This window comes from Microchirus variegatus (genome assembly GCF_963457635.1).
Source record: "Microchirus variegatus genome assembly, chromosome: 2".
NCBI lineage: Eukaryota > Metazoa > Chordata > Actinopteri > Pleuronectiformes > Soleidae > Microchirus > Microchirus variegatus.
This window is the reverse complement of record NC_139803.1, coordinates 11,902,171-11,923,821: the sequence shown is the minus strand read 5'-3', so window position 1 is coordinate 11,923,821 and position 21,651 is coordinate 11,902,171. Positions and strand designations below refer to the sequence as shown.

Below are 21,651 nucleotides of genomic sequence, written 5' to 3'. Positions count from 1 at the left end.
CTCATACTGTAGGTGCTACTTACGTGGAGTATGTTCTATTTTGGGTGCAGAGGTTTTTTGCATACTCTGACATTAGGTGTTGAAGGGTGCGCTCATATTAATCTGTGTGCTAAGTAGCTGAAAGCAGAGGAAGGAAAGGACACAATAGAGGCTGGATTTAGCTTCCCAGACCAAACTTTGTTGCCTTACTACAGATATGGTCATGGTCAGAGGTATAGGAAATGACTACAAATCAAGGATCATGGTATAAATAAATCTATGTGTGCCAGGAGGATTATCCATCTGGCACAGCAAGGATCGCATAAATTCCCCCGGTAATCCTTTATTGAGTGGGGTATGACTTTGGGGCTTGCATACATTCAGAGACTCACTTTGTGTGCTTCGCCATAAATAGTCCACATGACAATTGTCCACTTTATTAACTTATTATTTTGTTTGGAGTGATGTGGCTGAATCTGCCACTGAGAGAGCTAAATATCTATGGGATGCCATTATTTAAAGTTTGTATGGTGGAGGCTGGGGTCAACCAAGTGACAACTTACTCTGATGTCACCCATTGGTTTATTAGCTTCCATTTTGAGCCCCAAAAGTTTAATATTTTGTCCAAGACCATGTTGGTTTGGTGAAATTAGAAGTAACCACCTATAAGTTGGCACCTATTAGACTGTTATATGGTCTGTTAGACTCTAAATGGAACTGAAACTTACACAATTGACAAGATGTTTTAAAGAAGGAGGAAAACTAGTGATTCAGACCATAAATACCCTGAAGAAAATGTTTTCTGAAGTCTGATTTTCTCATAGACTTGGATACAAACGAGTGAAGATTTCAAACACATCCATGTTCGGCTTCAGTCTATGGGGTCAGACTCACTTTACCCTTTGAGTCACAATCACAGTGTCACTGCATAAAAATGCATTCATTCATTGCTTACCACTTTATCCTCCACACGAGGGCTGCGGGGCCACTGGAGCAAAAGGGTGAAAGGTGGAGCCAGTCTATCAGAGCAGACACCTGCAGTCACTTTCTGTCCTATTAACCTCTGCATGAATTTGAACTGTGGGAGGAAACCAGATTCTGATTATGCTTATTTTTTCCCCTTCAGGTCCTCCTTTCATTGTAACACCACCAGTGAACATCACAGTGAATATCTCGCAGGACGCCTTCTTCACCTGCCAGGCCGAGGCCTACCCTCGCAACCTGACCTACACGTGGTTCTGGGAGGAGGACAACGTCTTCTTCAAGAAGTAAAGTTATGATCGGGTTTCATCATCAACGTCTGCCATATCATCACAGTGTCTGTCATTCAGTGTCAAGTGTTTATGTGGTGGTGCATAACTTTAATGTGTAGAACTAAAACTGATTTCACTAAGACTAAGATTTTATTATTTTAGTGTGTGTAATGCAGGGAGCAATTTGTGTCTTCAGCCATCTAGGGATTCTTTAGGGCGACAGTAGCTCAGTGATAGAGCATGTCATCTTTCAACTCAAAGGTTGTGGGTTCTGATGTGTCCTTGGGCAAGACACTTAATCCCACGTTGCTCCTGTGACGGCTGTGAATGGGTATGAAAGATGAGTGATAGAAAATGCGCTGCACATGCAGTATGCTGTATGAAAGTGTGAGTGAATTGATGAATGGCAGAACTGTAGTGTAAAGCAAGACCATTTACTGGAGCTGCTATTAAAGTAAGAAAGCAGTACACTGTTAGGTTGAAACTGCATTCAACCTGTTGGGAGATGTCACCTCAGTAATGGTGGCTTTTATTGACATGTTAGAATTAAACAACCATTCAGACCGGTGGGCAGTTCCACCTGAATGTGTTTGGACAGGCACACAGTGAGGCAACAGTGCTGATCACTACACCACCATTCTGCACCGTTAACCATCCATCCATCTTCATTTATGTACCACTTATCCTTTGAGCCAATACAAGCCGACATAAGAGAGGCAGGATACACCTGACAGGGCAAAAGTGTAGCTCAAGGCTGACAAAAGCCCCCTGTTTCCATGTTTCCACCGAGAGAGAAATAACTGTTTTGGGCGTCCTTCTGTTGAGGTGCCAAGAACAGTAGTTGTCTGGTTGCTCTGCAGTCAGTTGACTGGTTGACAGAGAATCATCACGTACATGCGAGGGTTGGTTAAAAACAGCAGAGTTGTTCATGCAGCCTTCAGCCGTCTTGCTCTTATTTTTCTTTTTTTCTACATTTTCTCTTCCATTGTCACCCTTTATTTACCTTTTTTATGGAATTTATTGGCAAGCTACACTGTGTCACGCTGATATGACGTCATCCTCGTGGAAACACAAGCCAGATCAGGGTTTACTGTTCCAAACAGTACTGTGGTTAGCTGAACTATAATATAGCCACTATATCTAAACAACAAACAATAATTCCCACTCATTTACACCTATTTTGTGTTTACAATCAACCCACACAGGCACAGGGAGACAAAAGTTTCCCAATGACCCCCAGGTTTAATCCCATAACCTTCAATATCACACCACCATGTTGCCCGAAGTTGTATTTTATTTTAAGAAAAACAGCATATCCCTCAACTTGTATGATGGACATGCAGAAATGTTAGTCACCAGGTAAATCTTGCTGCCCCACAGTGATGACATTTCCACTGCTGATGTTTTAAAGCTATTTGGACAGAGGAAATGCACTTGTCCATTTCACTTAAGCATCAATCGCCGCTTAGTCACCAACGCTTGAAGTTAACTGCGGTTTATGATGCACACTCACAAGGCAAAGTCACATCAAGCTTCAGTCCACGATTCCTAAAGAAGGTAGAGTAGACAAAGACAAACCCCAGCAGTAAGGAAGCTTCTCCGTTTTATACGAGTATTGTCCATTCTTGCCACACATACAATTCATTGTCTATTTCATTTAAACCAGTTTTGTTTATTTGACGTTACTTTGAAGTGTAGGCAGTTGTTTCCAATGGTTAAATAACCACTTTTGTTTGTTCATCGGCCAGATTTCCACACTGAAATGGAGCCGAGAGGAGGTGCAGAAGTGTAGTTCTCACCCAGAGAAAGGTTATTATGGGATTATTGATCAATGACACCAAAAACATGTTGTCTACCAGCTTTATTAAGGTCACTTCTAATGAAAAACAATGTGTTTACCAAGTTTAATCCATGAATCAACAAGCATACGGATGCCTCCTCATCGTCTCTCAGGTCTGCAGCATCATCAGCTGCAGGGGTGAGGTTAAATTACGTTTTTTTAGAATCCCGACACTGAATCTTGACGGGGGAGTAGCGACGTCTCATCACATGTTGTTTTTACTTCGTTCAGTCTTGTGCTGAAACCACTGAGCTCCTAATGTGCTGAAAGGCTGCGAGGCTTTCACCACATATTTAATCACTGCTCTGCGACATCCCCTTAACCGTGTCCTGGCGCTGCCTTTGCTCCTCGCTGAGGGGGCCATGTTTCAGCTCCTCATGTATGATTTAAACATTCAGCTACTGTAAATAAGGAGCAGGATGGATTTGCCGCATGCATGATGTACCTGACATTAGCTGAAGGTGACTATGTTGAACTGACACAGGTCACTGGATGTGGTCGGTCACACAGAATAACAATGACAGGATGTTCTTACTTAAACATGATGTTACAGACTAAGGAGAAAAACATTGTTATGTTTTATTGATTCATATTATTTATTCCGGTTCGTTTGCAATTCTCAATGGTAAGCCTTAAAGTGTGAAGGTGAAGCTAAAGCTTATTTACACCTTCCCTTCTTAATTTACGGAGTCTCTGAAAGTGAGACCCACCAGATGCATATTTTAGGTGCTGCATAATTAATTCTTAATGCTTATAAGCTTTGTCATGCAGCATTTGACTAGAGAACAGTGTTTTGAGATAAGAAGTATAAAAATTAAGTTTCCTCAAAATGCTTAGTCTCAGTGCCTTCAGGCAGGGCGAGGATAAAAAATCATAAAAAAAGAGCTTGATAGGTTATTTAAATCTAATTTTCAAAAGTGTGAAATGTTTCTCTTGCCTGCAGTGACGTTAGTTATAAAATGTTTTGTGTCAGGAGATGTCACACCTATAAACTCAAAGCAGGGTTTCTGTGACAGCATGTGTGTGTGTGTGTGTGTGTGTGTGTGTGTGTGTGTGTGTGTGTGTGTGTGTGTGTGTGTGTGTGTGTGTGTGTGTGTGTGTGTGTGTGTGTGTGTGTGTGTGTTTCAGTCCGCTCCATCAGACCCGAGGCAAACACTGTCACCGCTGTTAGCTGCAATAACTGATAACATTGTCAGCGGCAGAATGGGCAAGTGTCGCTTTAAAGGAGTAACTTCAATGAACCGTCCGTCCATCATCCGTTGATATTGTTACAGATAAAAACAAAGTACATTTATCTGCTTAGTAAGTAATTGTAGGCCTTATTTTCCATCCTTCTTTTACCGCATAAAAAGCACTGAATCCCATTCTCTGCATTGCCAAATGACTTAATGCCATTCCCACAAAGAAGTGCAGAGCATGAGTTAAGTGAGACAGCTTCAAACACCAAGAAGTGCCCATGAACACTTTCAGAAGTGGATTTTACTGCTAAAAATAAACCTCGGAAAATTAAAATGTATGCACCGCTAACAGCAGTCAAGTGCTCCCTGAACAGCTGGCTGACTACGTCCCGACAAAAAAAAGTCAGGTGCTGCCAATCACAGCTGCTGCTGTTTCCTACTCTATGCAGCTCCAATTAAGTTTTCTGGATGCATACATTAAAAGACAGATAACCAACACAAAGTACAATGGAAATGGCAATCAGATGAAACCACTTTTTTCCTCTTCTCACCACCCACTGTGTGTGTGTGTGCTTGTGTAAGAGTGTGTATGGAAAAAATGTCAGTCATAGACTGCAGCGTTATAGAGACTCAGAAATCCACTTTGATTCTTTGAACAGTGGCCGTCTCCATTTTTTTTGTAATGATTGTAGTGTCTGAGGCCTAAGTGGTGTAATCTGATGAAAGATTGCCTCTGCCAACAAATCTCTTAAACTTGACATCTGTTTTCTCCGCATGGTTCAGTTACAGAAACATTAGCAGCGCTCGAGCAGAGTTTTTTTCCCCTCGTCTCTCTCCCCACAGTCACTTTATTTCAGTTGAGAAGCTGCATTTGTGATTGTCTGATGACTTTACAAATTATGAGGGCTCTTGAGGCCCTCATCTTTGGCAGTTTTCAGTAAGCAGAAACACCGATTTGCATAAAAAATATCTTGTGCAAAAAGAAAGAACGATTACCCAAAATGTAAGCCTTTGTTTTGGAGAGTGGCATTTTTCATTGCAGTGGACAACAGCGAGAGCTGAGCAAAAGAATGCAACAACAAAAAAAAATCTGTTGCCTTGACTACTGCGAGTGGCGGGCACCAATCAGCAGACCCAAATCTCAGGAGTGGCTCACACAACTCATTCCAGCTCCCTCTCTCCAAATCAAAACATACGTCTGAAGTAGAAAGATGAAAACATCACTTTGTGGTGTTGTGCAGTGACAGCTCATGTGTAACTTATTTTTTCATACCGCTTTTATTCTCCACATGAGGGTCGCAGGGGGCGCTGGTGCCAATCTCAGCTGACATAGAGCAAAAGGCGGGGTACACCATAGACAAGTCGCCATGTAAACTATGCAATAATCGTCAAACCACAACCACCTCTATGTCCCATGTTCCAGCTTTCTCTTATATCTTCATCCTCTTGGGCCACCAAGTCTGTAATCCCTGCACCTGGCAAGGATGTGATTTGTACTGGTATCAGTAAATCGACCACCGACACGCATGATTTGTGCTGCACTGCTACACGACAGTAACTAATAAGCAGGGGGGGGAATACATGTGTGAGTGAGTTTCAGCTGCCTTTCAAGTCTGCAGACTCTGCAACCGACCGCTCGGCTTTGAATCATGAATCAAACTGAACATCATTTATAGGAGAGTCGGAGCTACCTGTCCACTGGGATGTGAGCAAAAACTGTAAGAAACTGACTCAATATCTGTCATCACCTTCTCAGGAGTATTACATCATGCAGCGGTGACAGTTTACAGGACATTTTTCATTATTAATCACAGAGATGACTCAAAAATGTGCTGAATTAGGAAGTTTCCTAACTTACACGGCCTGTGTGAACCTGCAGGAACTTCACGCAATGCCAACACTTATGTGTCACTTGTTTGTCATTTTCACAGTGACCTGAAGCGCAGAGTCAGTATTCTCATCGACGGTTCCCTGATCATCGCCCAAATCAAGCCAGAGGATGCTGGGAAATACACCTGTGCTCCGAGCAACAGCCTGGGTCAACCACCGACTGCCTCTGCCTACCTGACAGTGCAATGTGAGTGTCCCATCTTTCTTTCATATGTATTTATATGTATATACATACATACTAAAGTGTTACTAGGTAATTGCCTATGGTTATACGAAAGTAAATACAATGAAACTATGGCCAAAGTACTGGGCATTTACTTGGTAACTATATAGAAAATAATAGTTTGTTATTGGGTAATTACTGCTGGTTATAAGAAGGTAAGTACAATGAAAATATGGCCAAAATGTTGGGTATTTACCTGATAACTTTATGGTAAATTTCAGTGTATTATTGTATAAGCTGGTAATAAGCAGGTAGCTACAGTCCCCTAATTACGAGCTATTTACCCAGTAAATTAACTTACAATGATCATGTGGCTTTCCATACAGTATAATATTATGTATTTTAACATCAGTGTAAAATGTGACGATCATTGTCAAGTTTCCCTTAAGTTTGCCCTAAACTGCTGACTGAGCAGCTGCGAATCTGGAAGCAAACCTCAGCGTCGTGATTAACAACAGTACCCGATGTGAAGTGATTACTCTACAAGCAGAGTCCGTCGTCAGTGTGGGTTCCCATCGCATCACTCCGTCTTCTACTGTATACGCTCGCTCTTTGAGTGTGTTTTATAGCAGCGATCCGCCTCTGCCGTCCTCCTCGGGATCTTTGATGATTGAGTAAAACGATCTCCAGTTTGTCTGCCCCTCGACTGCTTTTGGCATCGTGGCACACATCAATCTACCATCTTGACGTGCTGCCTGCTTGGTTGCGTTGACGTCAGCTACCGGAGCTCTAGATTTTATGTATTACATATGAAAATGTTAGGAGCTTTTATTGATGTTATAGTAAATATAGCAAATTTGTATGTACAACGAAAACTCTGGGACGAATAAGCTTGTGTCTGCAGATAAGATTGAAGGTTTTCATCTTGAAAATGATTGATTATCACCTATTTTATGTCTCATTTCAAAAATGTGTGAATCAGAATTAAGCAGCATATGAAAATAAGTGTGAAAGTTGTACTCCCATAAGGAATATCTTCATAAGGGATGTATTTGGGGCTTTAAAACAAATAATATACAGTGTATGGTGTATATATAGTATACACATACAGTGACACACATACACACATATCTCGTCTTTTCCTCCCTTTCCTCGTATCCTCCCCTCTCACGAAACCACTCTCTCGCTCATCATCAGTCACTCCCAGCTGTGGAAACACGAGGCTTGATGAATTTGTCACAGACGGGCAGGAGCTGCACGACCAGCTCTGAGATTCCTGCCTCGTCAGCCGGTAACCGGCCACCGGCAGTAGTCAAGGCAACAGACATTTTGCATTCCCTCGGTCTCCTGCCTCCTCCTTCAACGGCTGTATATTAGCTTGTGCGGCGTGTGTGTGTGTGTGTGAGTGAGTAAGTCTTTGACAAGCAGAGGCAGGCCATACCAGCGGTGAGGGGGAGGGAGACGTGAGAGAGAGAGAGGATTACATCATTGCTGTAAGAGCAGGGACTTTTCTCTGTCAGTCTGCAGAGGGCTCTCGCTGTCTCTGCTTCATTCTTCCCCCTCTTCCCTCCTCTCCACATCCACTGTTTCATGCCCTTTCTGTTTCGTTCCACCTCATCCCGTTTAAATCTCTCTCCCCGACACTTTTATTCCTCTCTCTGTGTCCCTTCTCCCTCATATCCTCGCCCAGTGAATAAGTTCCCCCCCCCCAACCATTTTGCAGGGGGGGGAGAACCGCCGTGTTGTGAGCGATAGCTTTGTCTGAGGACTATATTTAGAAACTTGGCTGATACTCGTGTCTGTGGTGCGAGTGGCACTGCTCCTCTGGGCTCTTTGTGGCAGAGCGCCGGCACACTGGCGGTTAGGACAGCAGATGTAGTTTTAAGTTGTTTCAGCAACAGCCAGGTTAATCGATATCTCCCCTTCTCTCCCCCTTTTTTTTTTTTCAATCACTTCATCTCACTGTGTCACAAAATCAGTCCCTCACTCTCTCATTTCTCCTCTGTATTGTGAAATGATTGCCTTCTGCCCGAGTCACCGCATTCACACCCTCTCTCTCTCTCTTCCAGCAGCTCCTCTCTGCCTTACGTCATCCAGTCACATCTCTCTCTCTCTCTCCAGCTCTCTCTCACCTGTCCTCTTTCCCACACTAATGCTCTGCCTCGCTCATCCTTCCCTCTCTTGCTCCGCTGATATCGTGCTCGGCTGCTCCTCTCGCTCTCATGCCCTTTTTTCCCCCTCTTAATCATTCAGTGTCTGCTTTGAAGCTCTCCTCCTTGACCTCATTTAGGCTCCACGCTGTCCTCACCTCTCCTATTAAATTCAAGATTAAACAAGGAGAAGTTTTAGCCTCTGCTTTTTCCTCCTCTGAGCTCAGTTCTTAGTTCTCAGGTGGGTAGATGGATGGACTTTCTCTCATGTGCCATGTTTGCCCAGAGGGTCCAGTTTGGCCATATCACATTCCAATTATTTTAGACTTGAGGGCAAAATGTAAGAGGATGGACAGTCATGTGACGCAAAGACAATCAAAACGAATTGGAGCGGATGTGATTGTGATATGTACTTTGAGAGGAGAAAGTTCAGGTGTGAGGTAATCTAATAGTAATCCATGTGGTTTGAATGTGAGCCTTTCATTGGTAGACATGAACAGACATATTTATGACAAGGTCATAAATGGAAACATATTTAAAGAACTTGTGAAATTAACTTATCTGCAACCTGTAGTATGAAAAGATCCATTTCTGTTCCCTCGCCACCAGAATAAATTGTTTCTGGAGCCACAAAACTTACAACAGATATAAAATGTGTAATATTTTGTATACAGATTGTTGCATTCATGAAATTCAAGAACTACAAAAAAATACTTTGAAATAAAACACATAACACAAATAGCTGTCTTTTAACGTACCGTTACCGGTCCACTGCATTCAGAAAACTTAATTGGAGCTGCACGGAGTAAGAAACAGCAGCAACGGTGATTGGCAGTACCTGACTTTTTTGTAGGGACGTTCAGGAAGCACTTGAACCACAGACCTCGGTCTAGTCTGAAAAGCCATTTACTGTATAACAACATGTCCAAAGATCTATACTTTTAGCTGTGCTTTATTTTATCTGTATAGGATTTAAAGGGACACTGTGTAGTATTTATGGGTTTATATTACCCAAAATCCACTTTTTTATACATATTATGTGCTCCTGCATTGTCTAGTCGCTGTATAATAGTTTTTGTTTCATTTTCGTAATGTTTCAAAAAGTCATGTAAAATAACATGGTCGCGGGCCGCGGTTGCATTGCCACTGTTAGCAGCGAGACGCCATGTTTCTACCGGAGCCTGTAAGGACAAACGCGAGAGAACAAATTTAAGCGTCGCTTTACTTGTAGCGGAAGTCTCGCCTCCTCTCTCTCCGCTTCGTCTGCTACAGCCGTGGTAGCTCGTCCTCTCCCTCGCCTCACGAACCTCATCTGCTGACACGGAGAAAGACAACAAGGACGACATTTGACCGACTGCGGATGCCGTATCGCTCAGGGAAGGGAGGGGGTGAGCAGAGGAGCAGTTCTTTGTTGTAAATTTCAGCCTCTCCTCTAGATGTCACTATAAACTACTTACTTCACCTTTAATAGCTCTTTATTTTACTGACAGATGTGAAAATCAAAACTCAAAAAGTCACTAAAGTAGCTCATTTATCCTTAGCCAATATCCTTTTCCTTTAACCTTTAATTTTGCCTAGGTTTATAGTTTTTTAATATAATCCAACTGTGTTTCATTAGTGTGGATTCATAACGTTGTTGAAGTTGAATATGCACCTTTAGTTAATAATATCTTTTGTATTCACAGGTCGCCTCTGATGTCACCTGAAACCATGTGCATGTAATAATTATCCACCTGCCACCCGCACCAATTATTTTTCTTCAATTTCGAGACGTGCGCCTCTGCTCGTGCTCCACCGGTGGATTATGTAAACACCAAATATGAACTGCAGCCCGTGGGTCTCAGTCATACACCTTATTTCATTACTCGCATTGCTGCTTTTTAAGGGTCCTTATAAATGTTTCTAAGTGTATATATAACATACCTTTTCTTTTGCTCCGTTTAATTTCACCACGCCTCTTTCACGTGGGATTATCACTAAATGCGTCGCAAGGAAACGGAGTGAGCAGTGTGACATTAAAGAGAGTTTATCACAGAGTCACACAGGCTGCTTGTACAGACACTGGATCCTTGTTTAAATCTTGTTTGCTTTCCCAGGTGTGTTGTCATGTTCACTCTGCTTCTCATTTAGTTTCAGCTGAAAAATAAGCCTAATGTGCTGGGATGTGCTGTGCTTCTACAAACACACACACACACACACACACACACACACACACACACACACACACACACACACACACACACACACACACACACACACACACACACACACACACACACACACACACACACAGATGCTCTGAGACCAGCTGTGCTACACATAAATCCATTTATCATTTTATGATGAGTCCACTTCCCATAAACTGTGTGGATTCCCAGACTTTACTAAACAGCTATTATAAGCTCAAAGCACTGGACTTCTCCCCTTGCTGCAAAAATGTACCATTCACGATTTTTCTCTGTGTGTTTTCCACCAGATCCTGCCCGTGTGGTAAACATGCCATCCGTCATCTATGTGGCCATCGGTTTGCCTGGCTTCATCCGCTGTCCTGTAGATGCCAACCCTGCTGTTACTCTGGTGAAGTGGAAGAAAGATGGCCTCCCCCTACGGATAGAAAAGGTGAGTCAGATTTGTATTTGTATTTCCAAAAAATGGAAACTATGTACAGGTGTTTTTTTGATGACAAAGATGCTGATTTGCCTGCACAAGTGAAATTACCATAATAACCACACGTCGGCATTGAAGTGCACCTTCTTAGCTTTCAGAAACCATTGTAATGTTTCCGATAGCACAAACCGTCGCGTAATTACGGTAATGCAAAGTGCGGTTGCGCAAATGTGTCGTCTGGAATACACTCAGCGTTAAAGGATTAAAATCAAGTACAAAGATAAGTACATTTCATCAAGTAGAAGTAAAATAAATAAGCAAAAAGTACTTAATAATAGAATGAAAGTAATAAAAACAAAATTTTTTTATTGAGGTAAAATAAAACCTGACTGCTTTTCATTAACATAAATTGTCATAATTGGCCTGAAGTACATTTCCTCACACACTACTGTGCATTCTACTTCTAAAGTACCCTGGTTGGAGCCAAACGGATGATGGAAGCATCCGCGTGACAGAGGTGACAGAAGACTCTCTCGGCACCTACTCCTGCATGCCTTACAATGCCCTGGGTTCCATGGGATGGTCCCCTCCTGCTCCCCTGGTGCTAAAGGTACGTGCACGTCGTCTCTGGTTAACATCTGCCCCGGCCTCCTGAGAGCTCAGATCACAAGTGTGACCGTTCACATCTGGCATTTGAATGCATCCCTGAATGTGTCTCCAGAGATCACTTTCTCCCAGGCTTCTTGAATAGAACGTGACGTCAGTTTTGTCAATTATTTTCCCATTTAGAGGAATATGGATTGACGGCTCGCATCATCCAGTAGGTGCATGGGTGCACATGACATCTATCAACTTCTAGTTTCAAAATCTGACATGGCATCAGTCAAATTGTGAATCTTTTATTGCAACTGGGAGAGCATGTCCATCTTTTATTTAAAGTCCATGGCAGCAAAATAAATCAAAGTATAGTTCACCTGAGAAAAAGGGGCATTGGATGTGTTTCAGACCTGTACTTGGCACCGTCCACAGCACACAGTGTCTGGTGCAATTCATCAGCTTTTGATTCACTTAACTCTGACCCTGTTTTGGCTGTTTTTCTCCGGGCAGGACCCTCCCAAATTCTCAGTGGTTCCTGGAGGGGAGTACAGGCAGGAGGTTGGGAGAGAACTAGTTATCCCCTGTGAGGCGGAGGGAGACCCTTTTCCCAACATCACGTGGCGGAAGGTAAGACAGACTCATCAGTCAGTGTTCTGTTGAGAAGCTTAGTTTAAATATCTGTACCTGTACTATGTTCTCAAAGTATAATTTGTCTACCTCTATGTCTCCTTTCATCGGTTGACTGCCTTTTCCGTGGCTTTGGTGAACTTTAGGTAGGGAAGCCCAGCAAAAGCAAGCACAATGTTCTGCCCCGTGGCAGCTTACAGTTCAAGTCACTCACTAAGGAGGACCACGGGGAGTGGGAGTGTGTCGCCACCAACGTTGCCACGAGCATCACTGCCAGCACGCACGTCCAAGTCATAGGTAACCCCGACATTTACATGCATGCACATGCACACACAATCTCTCCTTATTGAGCAGACTAAGCTCCACCCCTCTAGAACTGTTTGTGCCAAGTCTGTGCCGATCTGGTATTAACATCTCTCTTGGGCACAAGTCATTTTAGTTCCATTCAATTTAAAAACCTTTGTCCTCAGGGAAGCAATTCAAGGGCTCATAGAGCAGTCATAAACAGAACACTTTAACAGCAGAGAAAAGAGACACACTATGCAAAATAAAGATGCATATTTCAGTAAAGTAAACAAAATAATATTATATTTATAATACAAATGTATTTCCCTCACATTTCACTCTCTCTTGCAAGGTTAACAAAATGTAACCACTTCTTCCTTAACTTGCAGAAAAGATCATGTTGTGCTGCCAAAAACACAAACTCCACAACAGAGCTAATAAATAAATAAAGAGTGAATGACAAAGAGAAGTAGACGGTGTAAAGTACACTTAAGACACTCCGATAAGTGTCGTGTAAATAATGCTCGAGTGAGCTGTGACTATAATACGACACAGTGAAGCAGAAGCATGGAGGCTGCAAGTGCAAATGTACCAAAGGGTAATGTATGAAACACTGGGCACGAGAAGACAACGAAGGTCAGATGTTGTCCAAACAAAATGCTGGCCACCTTCTCAATTAAATTACAGTGTAGACTGAGCGTCAAAGACTCCGTATCCCTCTTACTTCGACTAACAAGCCACTAAATCAGCCTCTAAATGTTCTTTCAAACCAAGTTCTCTGCTCGATTGAAGCTGTGAAACCCAACTTTTTTGGCTCATTATAAACTGACACAAACCATGTTCTAAACGCTTCTAAAGGCTGCTCTATCCTGCACTGCTGTCAGTATTTATTATTACTTCACACTTTTTTTCTGGGTGTGAGCCACTCACATCAAAACACCTCGCTGCTAAATATTTCCCGTTGCTTTGCTCAGGCGTACCTACACAATGGAAATGAGCGGAGCTGCTAGTGAATCACTAAATTACCCTTTTCTTGCTGCCCATTATTTCCAAATTTTGTGCCGAATTTGTTTTGCCTCTGTCCGACTATCATCCATCTTTCCCTCTCATTCTTCTTATTTCATGAGGGAATCCTTTCAAATTTGGCACAAATGTTCACTTGGACTCAAAAGAGAACAGTTTGGATTTGGGTTTTATTTTGTGTTTTTACTCCTGTGATACTGCATAAGAACGCCTGTAATTATAAATGCTTTCTCTTAAAAACACCTTGAGATAATTATTTCATGTTCACAAAGTGACCTCTATGCTTACTTTTACTTTACAGTAAACTGAGCGTTGCTGGCTGCTGGTAAAAAAATCAAACATTATGAGTCAAGCTCACAGTAAATTTCTTTGACAAGGAAAATGAATGTCGTGTTTCACAGCAGGGCCACATAGTGACTAATATGCCCTTTTAACTACATCTTTTCCTCCCTGCAGGCACAAGCCCCCACGCCCCCACCCATGTCCATGTGGTGGCATCCTCCACCTGGGCCAACGTGTCCTGGGAGGCAGGCTATGATGGAGGCTTCCAACAGACATTCTCAGTCTGGTATGGCCATGTGTGAGTCATCCCAGCATGCTTTGCTTCCTGCTTATTTTTTTTTCTTTCCTTTCATCCAAACACTTCCTTTGTGGATTTGTAAAGAAAAAAAATGTCATGTTTCACGATTGTGTTCAGCGCAGTTGTGCAAACATAGGGATGGAAATACACGGCGGTCCAGCGTGAGTGACTTTTCATCTCTTTATCTTTATCACACAACAGAGTTCAAAACTGCTTCTGCTGCTTCTGCTGCTGCTGCTGCTGCTGCTGCTGCTGCTGCTGCTGCTGCTGCTGCTGCTGCTGCTGCTTTGCTGCTGCTGCTGCTGCTTTGCTGCTGCTTGACTCAATTTTAAACATTATTTACTTACTTGGGATTTTAACCATGACGAAACACACTAAAATGACTCATGTATTTTGGCTGGTAGATCTGCGTGTGTAGAGCAGGTGTTTGATAAGAAAAAAAAAGGTTTTGTATACATAGGCTGATAGGACGCTGCCATGCCATACAACTAAATTTGCAATAAATAGTTGCTGTCTTTAAATCGCTGCCAACTCCAGGTGAGTTCAATTTAGAATCACCTGAAGACTCAGCTCTTATAGTAATCGCATTATCACTATCTTTATCATTATCTATTTTATCAGCGGCTGCCAATAAACACATATTTCAGACTGTGTAAAAGTGTGTTTATTAGCCGGGTTCTTTAGAACAGAGGTTAGGTGCAATATTTCCTTGCGTTGAAAGAATATTGTCTCATCTCTCTGAGTGTATTTCACTCACACTCCATGGACAAAGGATGGCTCGATACCACTTTGTCACATTACGGCTTAACTGGCTCCCACTAGAGGACTCTGTACAGTGGAGACTACAGCTGAGTTTTCAACACATTTCAGCCTACTAGTCACTTCATTATGTTCCCTGAAAAATAGTATACATGCTCATGAACACACACATGTAAAAGTTAATTAAATAAAGACTCTGTATTCTAAATTAAGAGGCAACAGTGTAGAAGTGGCACTGCCCGAACAGCAGTAGTGCACACAGTAATGAATAATAATTTCAGATGACACAGTCACTCAGACACTAACATGCTTGACCCTGTCAACACCATTTTACCACAAACGGCTGATTGTATCATCCTACCTGTTGCAACTTGGCAAAACATCAGAAATGTGATCTAACACTCTGAAACTCTAACAGCACTGAAGGTGTGAGGTTTAGACTCATGTGACATGTCCTCATCCATTTTGACATTATTGTCGAAAGGTACTAATGGAAATATTGATCAATAACAACACAAATATCCGAAATACCGAACCTATAAGGCTAATTAGACAATATTATGTATGGAAAAAAGCATTTAATATAAACAGCGGGTCAGACTTTATCAACAAAGGCTAATGAATATGCCGACACTTGATAAAAAAAGAGACCCACACTAGATCCCGATCAAGTTGCTAGCCCGTTAGCTTTGACCCAATGTAAAATGATTACATTTTAGTTCAAAGCTGTCAGAGCTTCCTCCTGTTGTCAGTGATTTCCCGTTTAGGGACCGTTTCCTTTATCCCGTATCCTGTTTCTCATATTCCATCTTGCGCTAATGATTATTAACATTGTTAATTAAGTAATGAAAACCTGTCATAATACTTGAAGGGGGATATATGAAATTAATGTATTATTTTAAAACATAAACTTGCCATATCACCAGAAATCAAGGACCATAGCTGTTTACCACATGATACAGGACCTAAAAAGCCTCAGTACCCCTCCCAAAAATATCTTGACTGGAGGAGACGGAAAAACAAGGGTCTGTAACGGAAATTTGTTAAAATATAGGTGACTAAAAGTGAACAGGAAGCTGACAACAAATCACAGCAGACTTTAGTGTGGATACTCTTCTCCTGGAAAGGATAGCAACATGGTAAACTTTGCTAATTCCCAAATCTGCATGTCTTTGGACTGTGAAGGAAAAAAAAAGACTTCTGTTGGACATATTTTCTATATACCACCTTTAAATGATCTTGAATCACCTCTTTAATTGTGTGGCATGATGCAGTTACATCCATGATTCTAACATCCCAGCTTACATTAATTTCGAAATAAAGCTATGACATTATTCTGTGCATTCATTATAGGCTATTTGCAGCTTTTAGATGTGCAGATTTTTTTTTTTTCTTCATCTGGTTGTCAGGCGCAGTAGATGAATGTATGCCACCAGCAAACTGCAAGCTGAGCGCAGCATGTGCCTTTTACCATCAAGAGAATGTGTGGAAAATTGATGAGAGAAATTACATCACATCATCTAATGTCAGATCAGTGATGTAACAAGAACCGCTGTACACGTTATGTAACATTAAGGCTGCATTTACCTGAATTGACTGATTTATTTGTGACTCCCCCGTGCAGGCTAAAGAGGGAACATTTAGGCCCACACGACTGGTTGTCCATACCTGTGCCTGGAGGCCATGACTGGATGCTGGTACCGAGTTTGGAGCCGGAGACGACATACCAGTTCAGTGTCCTGGCCCAAAGCAAGCTTGGCACAGGCCCGTTCAGCGAGGTTGTCACTGTGAACACACTAGGTGAGTACACAACTACACAACTGCTGCCTGACCTGAACAGAGAGCTCCAATACTGACAAGAATCTGGAATAAATGAAGATAACATACAGTATGAGAATCATTCTTATCCCTACTAAAGTGGCATCACCGTGTTGCGGTTTTGAAAGAGAGTAAACTGTGCTAAATTCTCATTATTCTAATTTTGCATCATGCATTATTCATATCAATACTTTCGACAAATCATTAAAGATCCACTTCCACCATCCAGAGTTGTGTGAAAGTAAAAGAGATCTTTGCTGAAAATTGAGTCTTGTGCCCCTCTGTAAACTCCAAATAACATCAGCCTAAATTATGCAGCTGCATCTCTCAGAGAGAGGAACACAGAGGATTGTTGCCGATGTTCTTAATACTTAATGTTTGCAAAGGCCTCGTCAGAAAATAACAGCAGAAAAACAGGGTGTTCTCAGAGAGGAGACAGAGAGTTATTAAAATGTTCTTGTTCACAGTTAGTGAACGCTTTCTGGTCGTAATTAAAGACGCTTCAGCTAAATAAAATAGGTACATTTAGGGGCTAAAGGCATTTCAGGAAATCACTTATTCACACAGATTTATTTATTTAAAGGTGGAAAAATGACAAGTTCAGGAGAAGGGTTTTCTTTGGCAGTCAAATCTGAGGGTCACCTTCAGCTCATCGTCTCTATTGTTGTTCTCAAGCAGAACTTGTGAACTCCCATTTGCGACATGGGAGGTGATATGCAGGTCATCCTGAACTTGGAACTTTTAGTAAACTTGTTGGTTCAGATGGGCTCTGTCTTAATCAGTTGAATGCAGACTGAATATTATCCAGAGTGTGCAGAGAGTGAGTTTCTCTCTCCACAAGGCATCAGTACTCTGTATAGTATTCACAGAGGTAATACATTTAAGCTATAGACATGGATTGGTTTTCTCCATGGTAATAACAGAAATTCTAATAAAATGACTCAAAGACAAATTACATTAGCGGGAAACCTGCATTACTTAATATTATTATGATGGTATAATGAGATTTAGATGTGATTTTATATTAATTATCAAAAGTCTACCCTGCTGACTACCTGTCTAAAATCATTTAGATCATTAATGAGTGCAGTAGAAAAACTTAATTGCCCCTAACTCTCTTTCAAATGTGAAAAAAGGTGTCACGTGTGCTTCTGCAAAACCATATTTGATGAAAATGTGCGAGGAGGCACAGAATTAACACACTGGGTATCAATTAGAATTAGATTTAGGTCGTTTTTAACCCCCCAACACAGTTTGACATCTCCATCCATGCCCCAGTAGTTTGGGTGCCTTGCTCAGGAACACCCCAGCCCTTCCATTCCGGGATTTGAACCTGGCTACCCCCAGCTTACATGCCCAAATTCCTCTCCTTCTTAGCCATGGGGGCTGCTCCATTAACCAGTGACAACCGTTAATGGACCAGTGACAATGTCCATGAAATTAACAGTCCACTTGTTTAACTGCTGCAGCGACCGATCATTTATTCAGTCATGGGTGTTACATTACGACCACAGATAAGCCCGAGAGACACCAACTACCTTTACTAGTGATCACCAGAAACCCCTAATGTAAAAGCGTTAAGTGGGCTATAGGTGAATCATTATGCATTACATCATTCCTTACAGCAGGCAGGGAGGGGAGGGGGAGCAACATTTATTAAGTGCAAATGAAGCTGTCACAGAATATTACTTGAAGATAAGTGATGCGCTGGAAATTTGGATAGCTGTATCACCATGTGTCAGCCACAGAGCTGCAACAAAGAAGATGACACATTGAGCACAGAGGCTTCCTGTTGTCACTTTCTCTATTCTTTCTGTTTTTAAAAAAAAAAAAACTATTTTACAACTGAGTGTTCCACCATCTGCAAGTCAGATAACCTGACACCTTCTTTTCAAAGGAAATGTTACTCATATGCAGATAAATAATATGTGTGATGTGTGGTTAGAAAATGAGGAGAATCTGAGAATTGGTTAACATTCAAGGAATTTTGCATTGGTGTTTTTGGGGCATAGTAAAGAAGGAAAATATGATTCAAAGGCTTCAGGATGAATGAAAACACATTTTTAAAGAAGTACTTTTCAAGGCTAGTCGTGGAGTGAAAGAAACTGATCCTGTGGCGTGAGGTTTTTGTGCTCATCGACTGCAGCCTCCTGCTAAAGGGAGGCTGGAAGATGTCGTCGGGTAGAGAGGAAGTGGTTAAGTGTGAGTTTTACATATGTCAGAGGCGCGTTTGGTATCAAGCTTAATCACATTTATAGTCGTGACCTAGTTTAAAAATACTCGCTGGTGTCATGTTGTCAGTGTAATGAGGGCCTGAATAATTTTTCCCCCCTCATGCAGGTGCAGCTACTGACAGAAATATGTCAGTCACATCGTCTTAACCTTAACATGCTTTTTCAGTATTTCCTATAAGTACCCCTGAACCATTGGTGCTGCTTACCCCACCACGGTGCCTCACAGCCAATCGCACGCAGCAGGGAGTCCTGCTCACCTGGATCCCGCCTGCCAATCACACAGCACCTATCCAGCATTATGTCATGGAGTTCCGTCTGGGGGAGAGATGGGAGGTCCTGGACGACAGCATTCCTGCCGGGGAGACGGAGCTGCTGGCCCGAGACCTCATCCAGGTAGAGGACCGGTTTTACACACAAGGTTTACAATAACACATGCCACCATTTGAGGTTGTGAGTGTGTGTGTCCACCAACACAGAAGACGTTGCCTTGGTGAATGAATTTTAAACAGACATTTTATGAAATATTGACAATGTGAAGAGTTGTATTCAGGCAACAAAAAAAAAAATCAAATACATAATTTAAATGCAAAAGAATTCTGTGCCAGAAATTCAAGCACTCAATACTGCAATGGTAGGAAAAAAAACTTTTAAAAGAGGAAAAAAGAAGAATAGAAGAATCCAGCCCATGAAAATGAAGTAGATTTTTCTCTGTTCGTGATCTAAATTACCCAGATCAGATTATGCATATGTATAATGAATAATGTGCTGCAAACCCCTCCTTGGTTGTCATAGTAACAGTGTAGGTCCTCACAAAGTGACTCTTATCGCTGTCTGACCATCTCGCTGCTTTAGTTACAGCGATGGAACTCTCTTTGCTTCCACCTCTAAAGGTGTTTAAGTCACATGTGCTGAGCCCTCAGCTCAAATATGACATTAAATTACTTTCTCAAGCCAGATTATGGGACAATACATGTCCTGCTTCAATTGTATGTGTCTGTTTCAGTGTCCATGTCTGGCTTCGTGTCTAATTCTCCTGCCGTGACATGTCGGGGACTTCACTCTTTAATGTAACCACCACTTCCAGCTCCATGTAGATGCTTTTATCTCTCTCTCTCTCCCTCTTCTACCACTGCACTGCAAACACCCACTCACTCTTCCACACGCTACACTTCTCACACACACACACGCTTGTGTAACTTTTCTGCTGCACATTTCTCACTGCATCTGTTGAGGTCGTTTCACCAAGGAGACGTTGTCTGTTTAGCTGTCACCGTATGTGACTGCGTGCGAGTGTTCTGGTGCGATGTGTGCCGCGACACACTCTCTACATAATTACATTCGGTCTTCGCTGAAACATTGAGCTCAGTCCATGACTTCATACCAAATAACCTTTAGGATCGTCTCTGTGACCTTGTCGTCAAAAATTCCCTGTCATGAATCCCGAAGATAATCCTGATTCCATTGTGTCGTTTGTTTGTCATTTTTGAGCCGTTAAGCCTTTCAAATTCCATAAATTGTGCTTGTAAGACTAAATGGTAAGTGTCAGACTGAGCTGCACTGTTTCCTTGCCAAATCCTCGGAGGCTTAGCGGGTGGATCTTGGGAGAATCCTGCAGCCTGATCGAATGTTTCTGACATTTTTAACGCTTTTCTTTATCTCTGTTCTTCTGCTCGCAGGAAGCATGGTACGAGTTCCGTGTCATGGCCGTCATGGACGACATGATCAGCGAGCCCAGTAACGTAGTGGGAGTGTCCAGCACAGGTAAGTAATTATATATAATGTATAAAGTCAAAATATCTCACTATTAATGAATGTATAAATGCACCAGAGGCTGAGATAATACCAATCGACTCCCTGCTCTTCGCTTTGAATACAGAGGAGCTTTTAAACCTCAGTGCTGGGATTTAACCCAACAACTTCAGGCTCCATAACCTCTGGCTGTCTTAACAATATTATGTAGAGTGGGAGGTGTACGAACGTATATTGCACACTCAGCATCTTAGACTTAACATTTTTTCCCCCACTCAGCACAATTAAAGTTTGCTTCACACACACACTCACACACACTCCTTTGTAGCATCCTGAAAAGTATGAAATCATCATTTTGCTCCGTCTCCCACACGCTCACTGCACCGGGCCGCTTTGTGTTCAATAAGAAATTAAAAGAACAGAAGAAGTCATTCAAGTCTTTTTTTTTTTTTTACCCCTTTTGGTCGTGACACTGAAAGACTCTTTTGAATGTGAAATTAAACCCCGTTTAAAATAAGATTCTGCTCCCACTGCAGAGGTCACTGAGTACACAGGAGCTGTTTTTGGAAGCGTTTATAGAGGCTTGATCAGGCCTGTGCTGCCCCCCGGTGGTGAAGATGAAGACATGTGGCATTATGTTGATCAAAAGGCTCCGATTCGCTCTCTCTCTCTTCAGTTGATTGCTTTGAGTTTGACTGCTTTTCATTTAGAGCTTATCTGTGAATGCTGTGCTAAAGAACAATGTGGAGACACTCTTTCATTTCAAAGATGATAAGCTTTTTTTTTTTGCCCGATCATTTGTCATTCATTATTATCCAATATGTTTGCTGTATCATTCTTCTAATATTAAGAACCCTTTAAGTCCCGCAAGGGGAAATTCAATTCTGCAGTGAGTTAGTGAACACACACAGCACACAGT

The 21,651-nt window shown here is 42.0% G+C and overlaps 1 protein-coding gene across 1 annotated transcript in view; it reads left to right on the top strand.

Moving 5' to 3' along the window:
- Positions 1-21,651, top strand: part of igsf9bb (immunoglobulin superfamily, member 9Bb) — a gene marked incomplete at both ends in the record, with an annotated part of 79,878 nt that overhangs the window by 43,246 nt on the left and 14,981 nt on the right. Inside the window, 10 exons of the mRNA XM_083910184.1 lie at positions 1,106-1,247; positions 6,182-6,327; positions 10,930-11,072; positions 11,530-11,670; positions 12,168-12,284; positions 12,431-12,581; positions 14,049-14,172; positions 16,556-16,731; positions 19,150-19,376; positions 20,660-20,744. Coding sequence (XP_083766310.1) covers positions 1,106-1,247; positions 6,182-6,327; positions 10,930-11,072; positions 11,530-11,670; positions 12,168-12,284; positions 12,431-12,581; positions 14,049-14,172; positions 16,556-16,731; positions 19,150-19,376; positions 20,660-20,744 — 1,452 coding nt within the window. The remainder of the gene's footprint in view (positions 1-1,105; positions 1,248-6,181; positions 6,328-10,929; positions 11,073-11,529; positions 11,671-12,167; positions 12,285-12,430; positions 12,582-14,048; positions 14,173-16,555; positions 16,732-19,149; positions 19,377-20,659; positions 20,745-21,651) is intronic.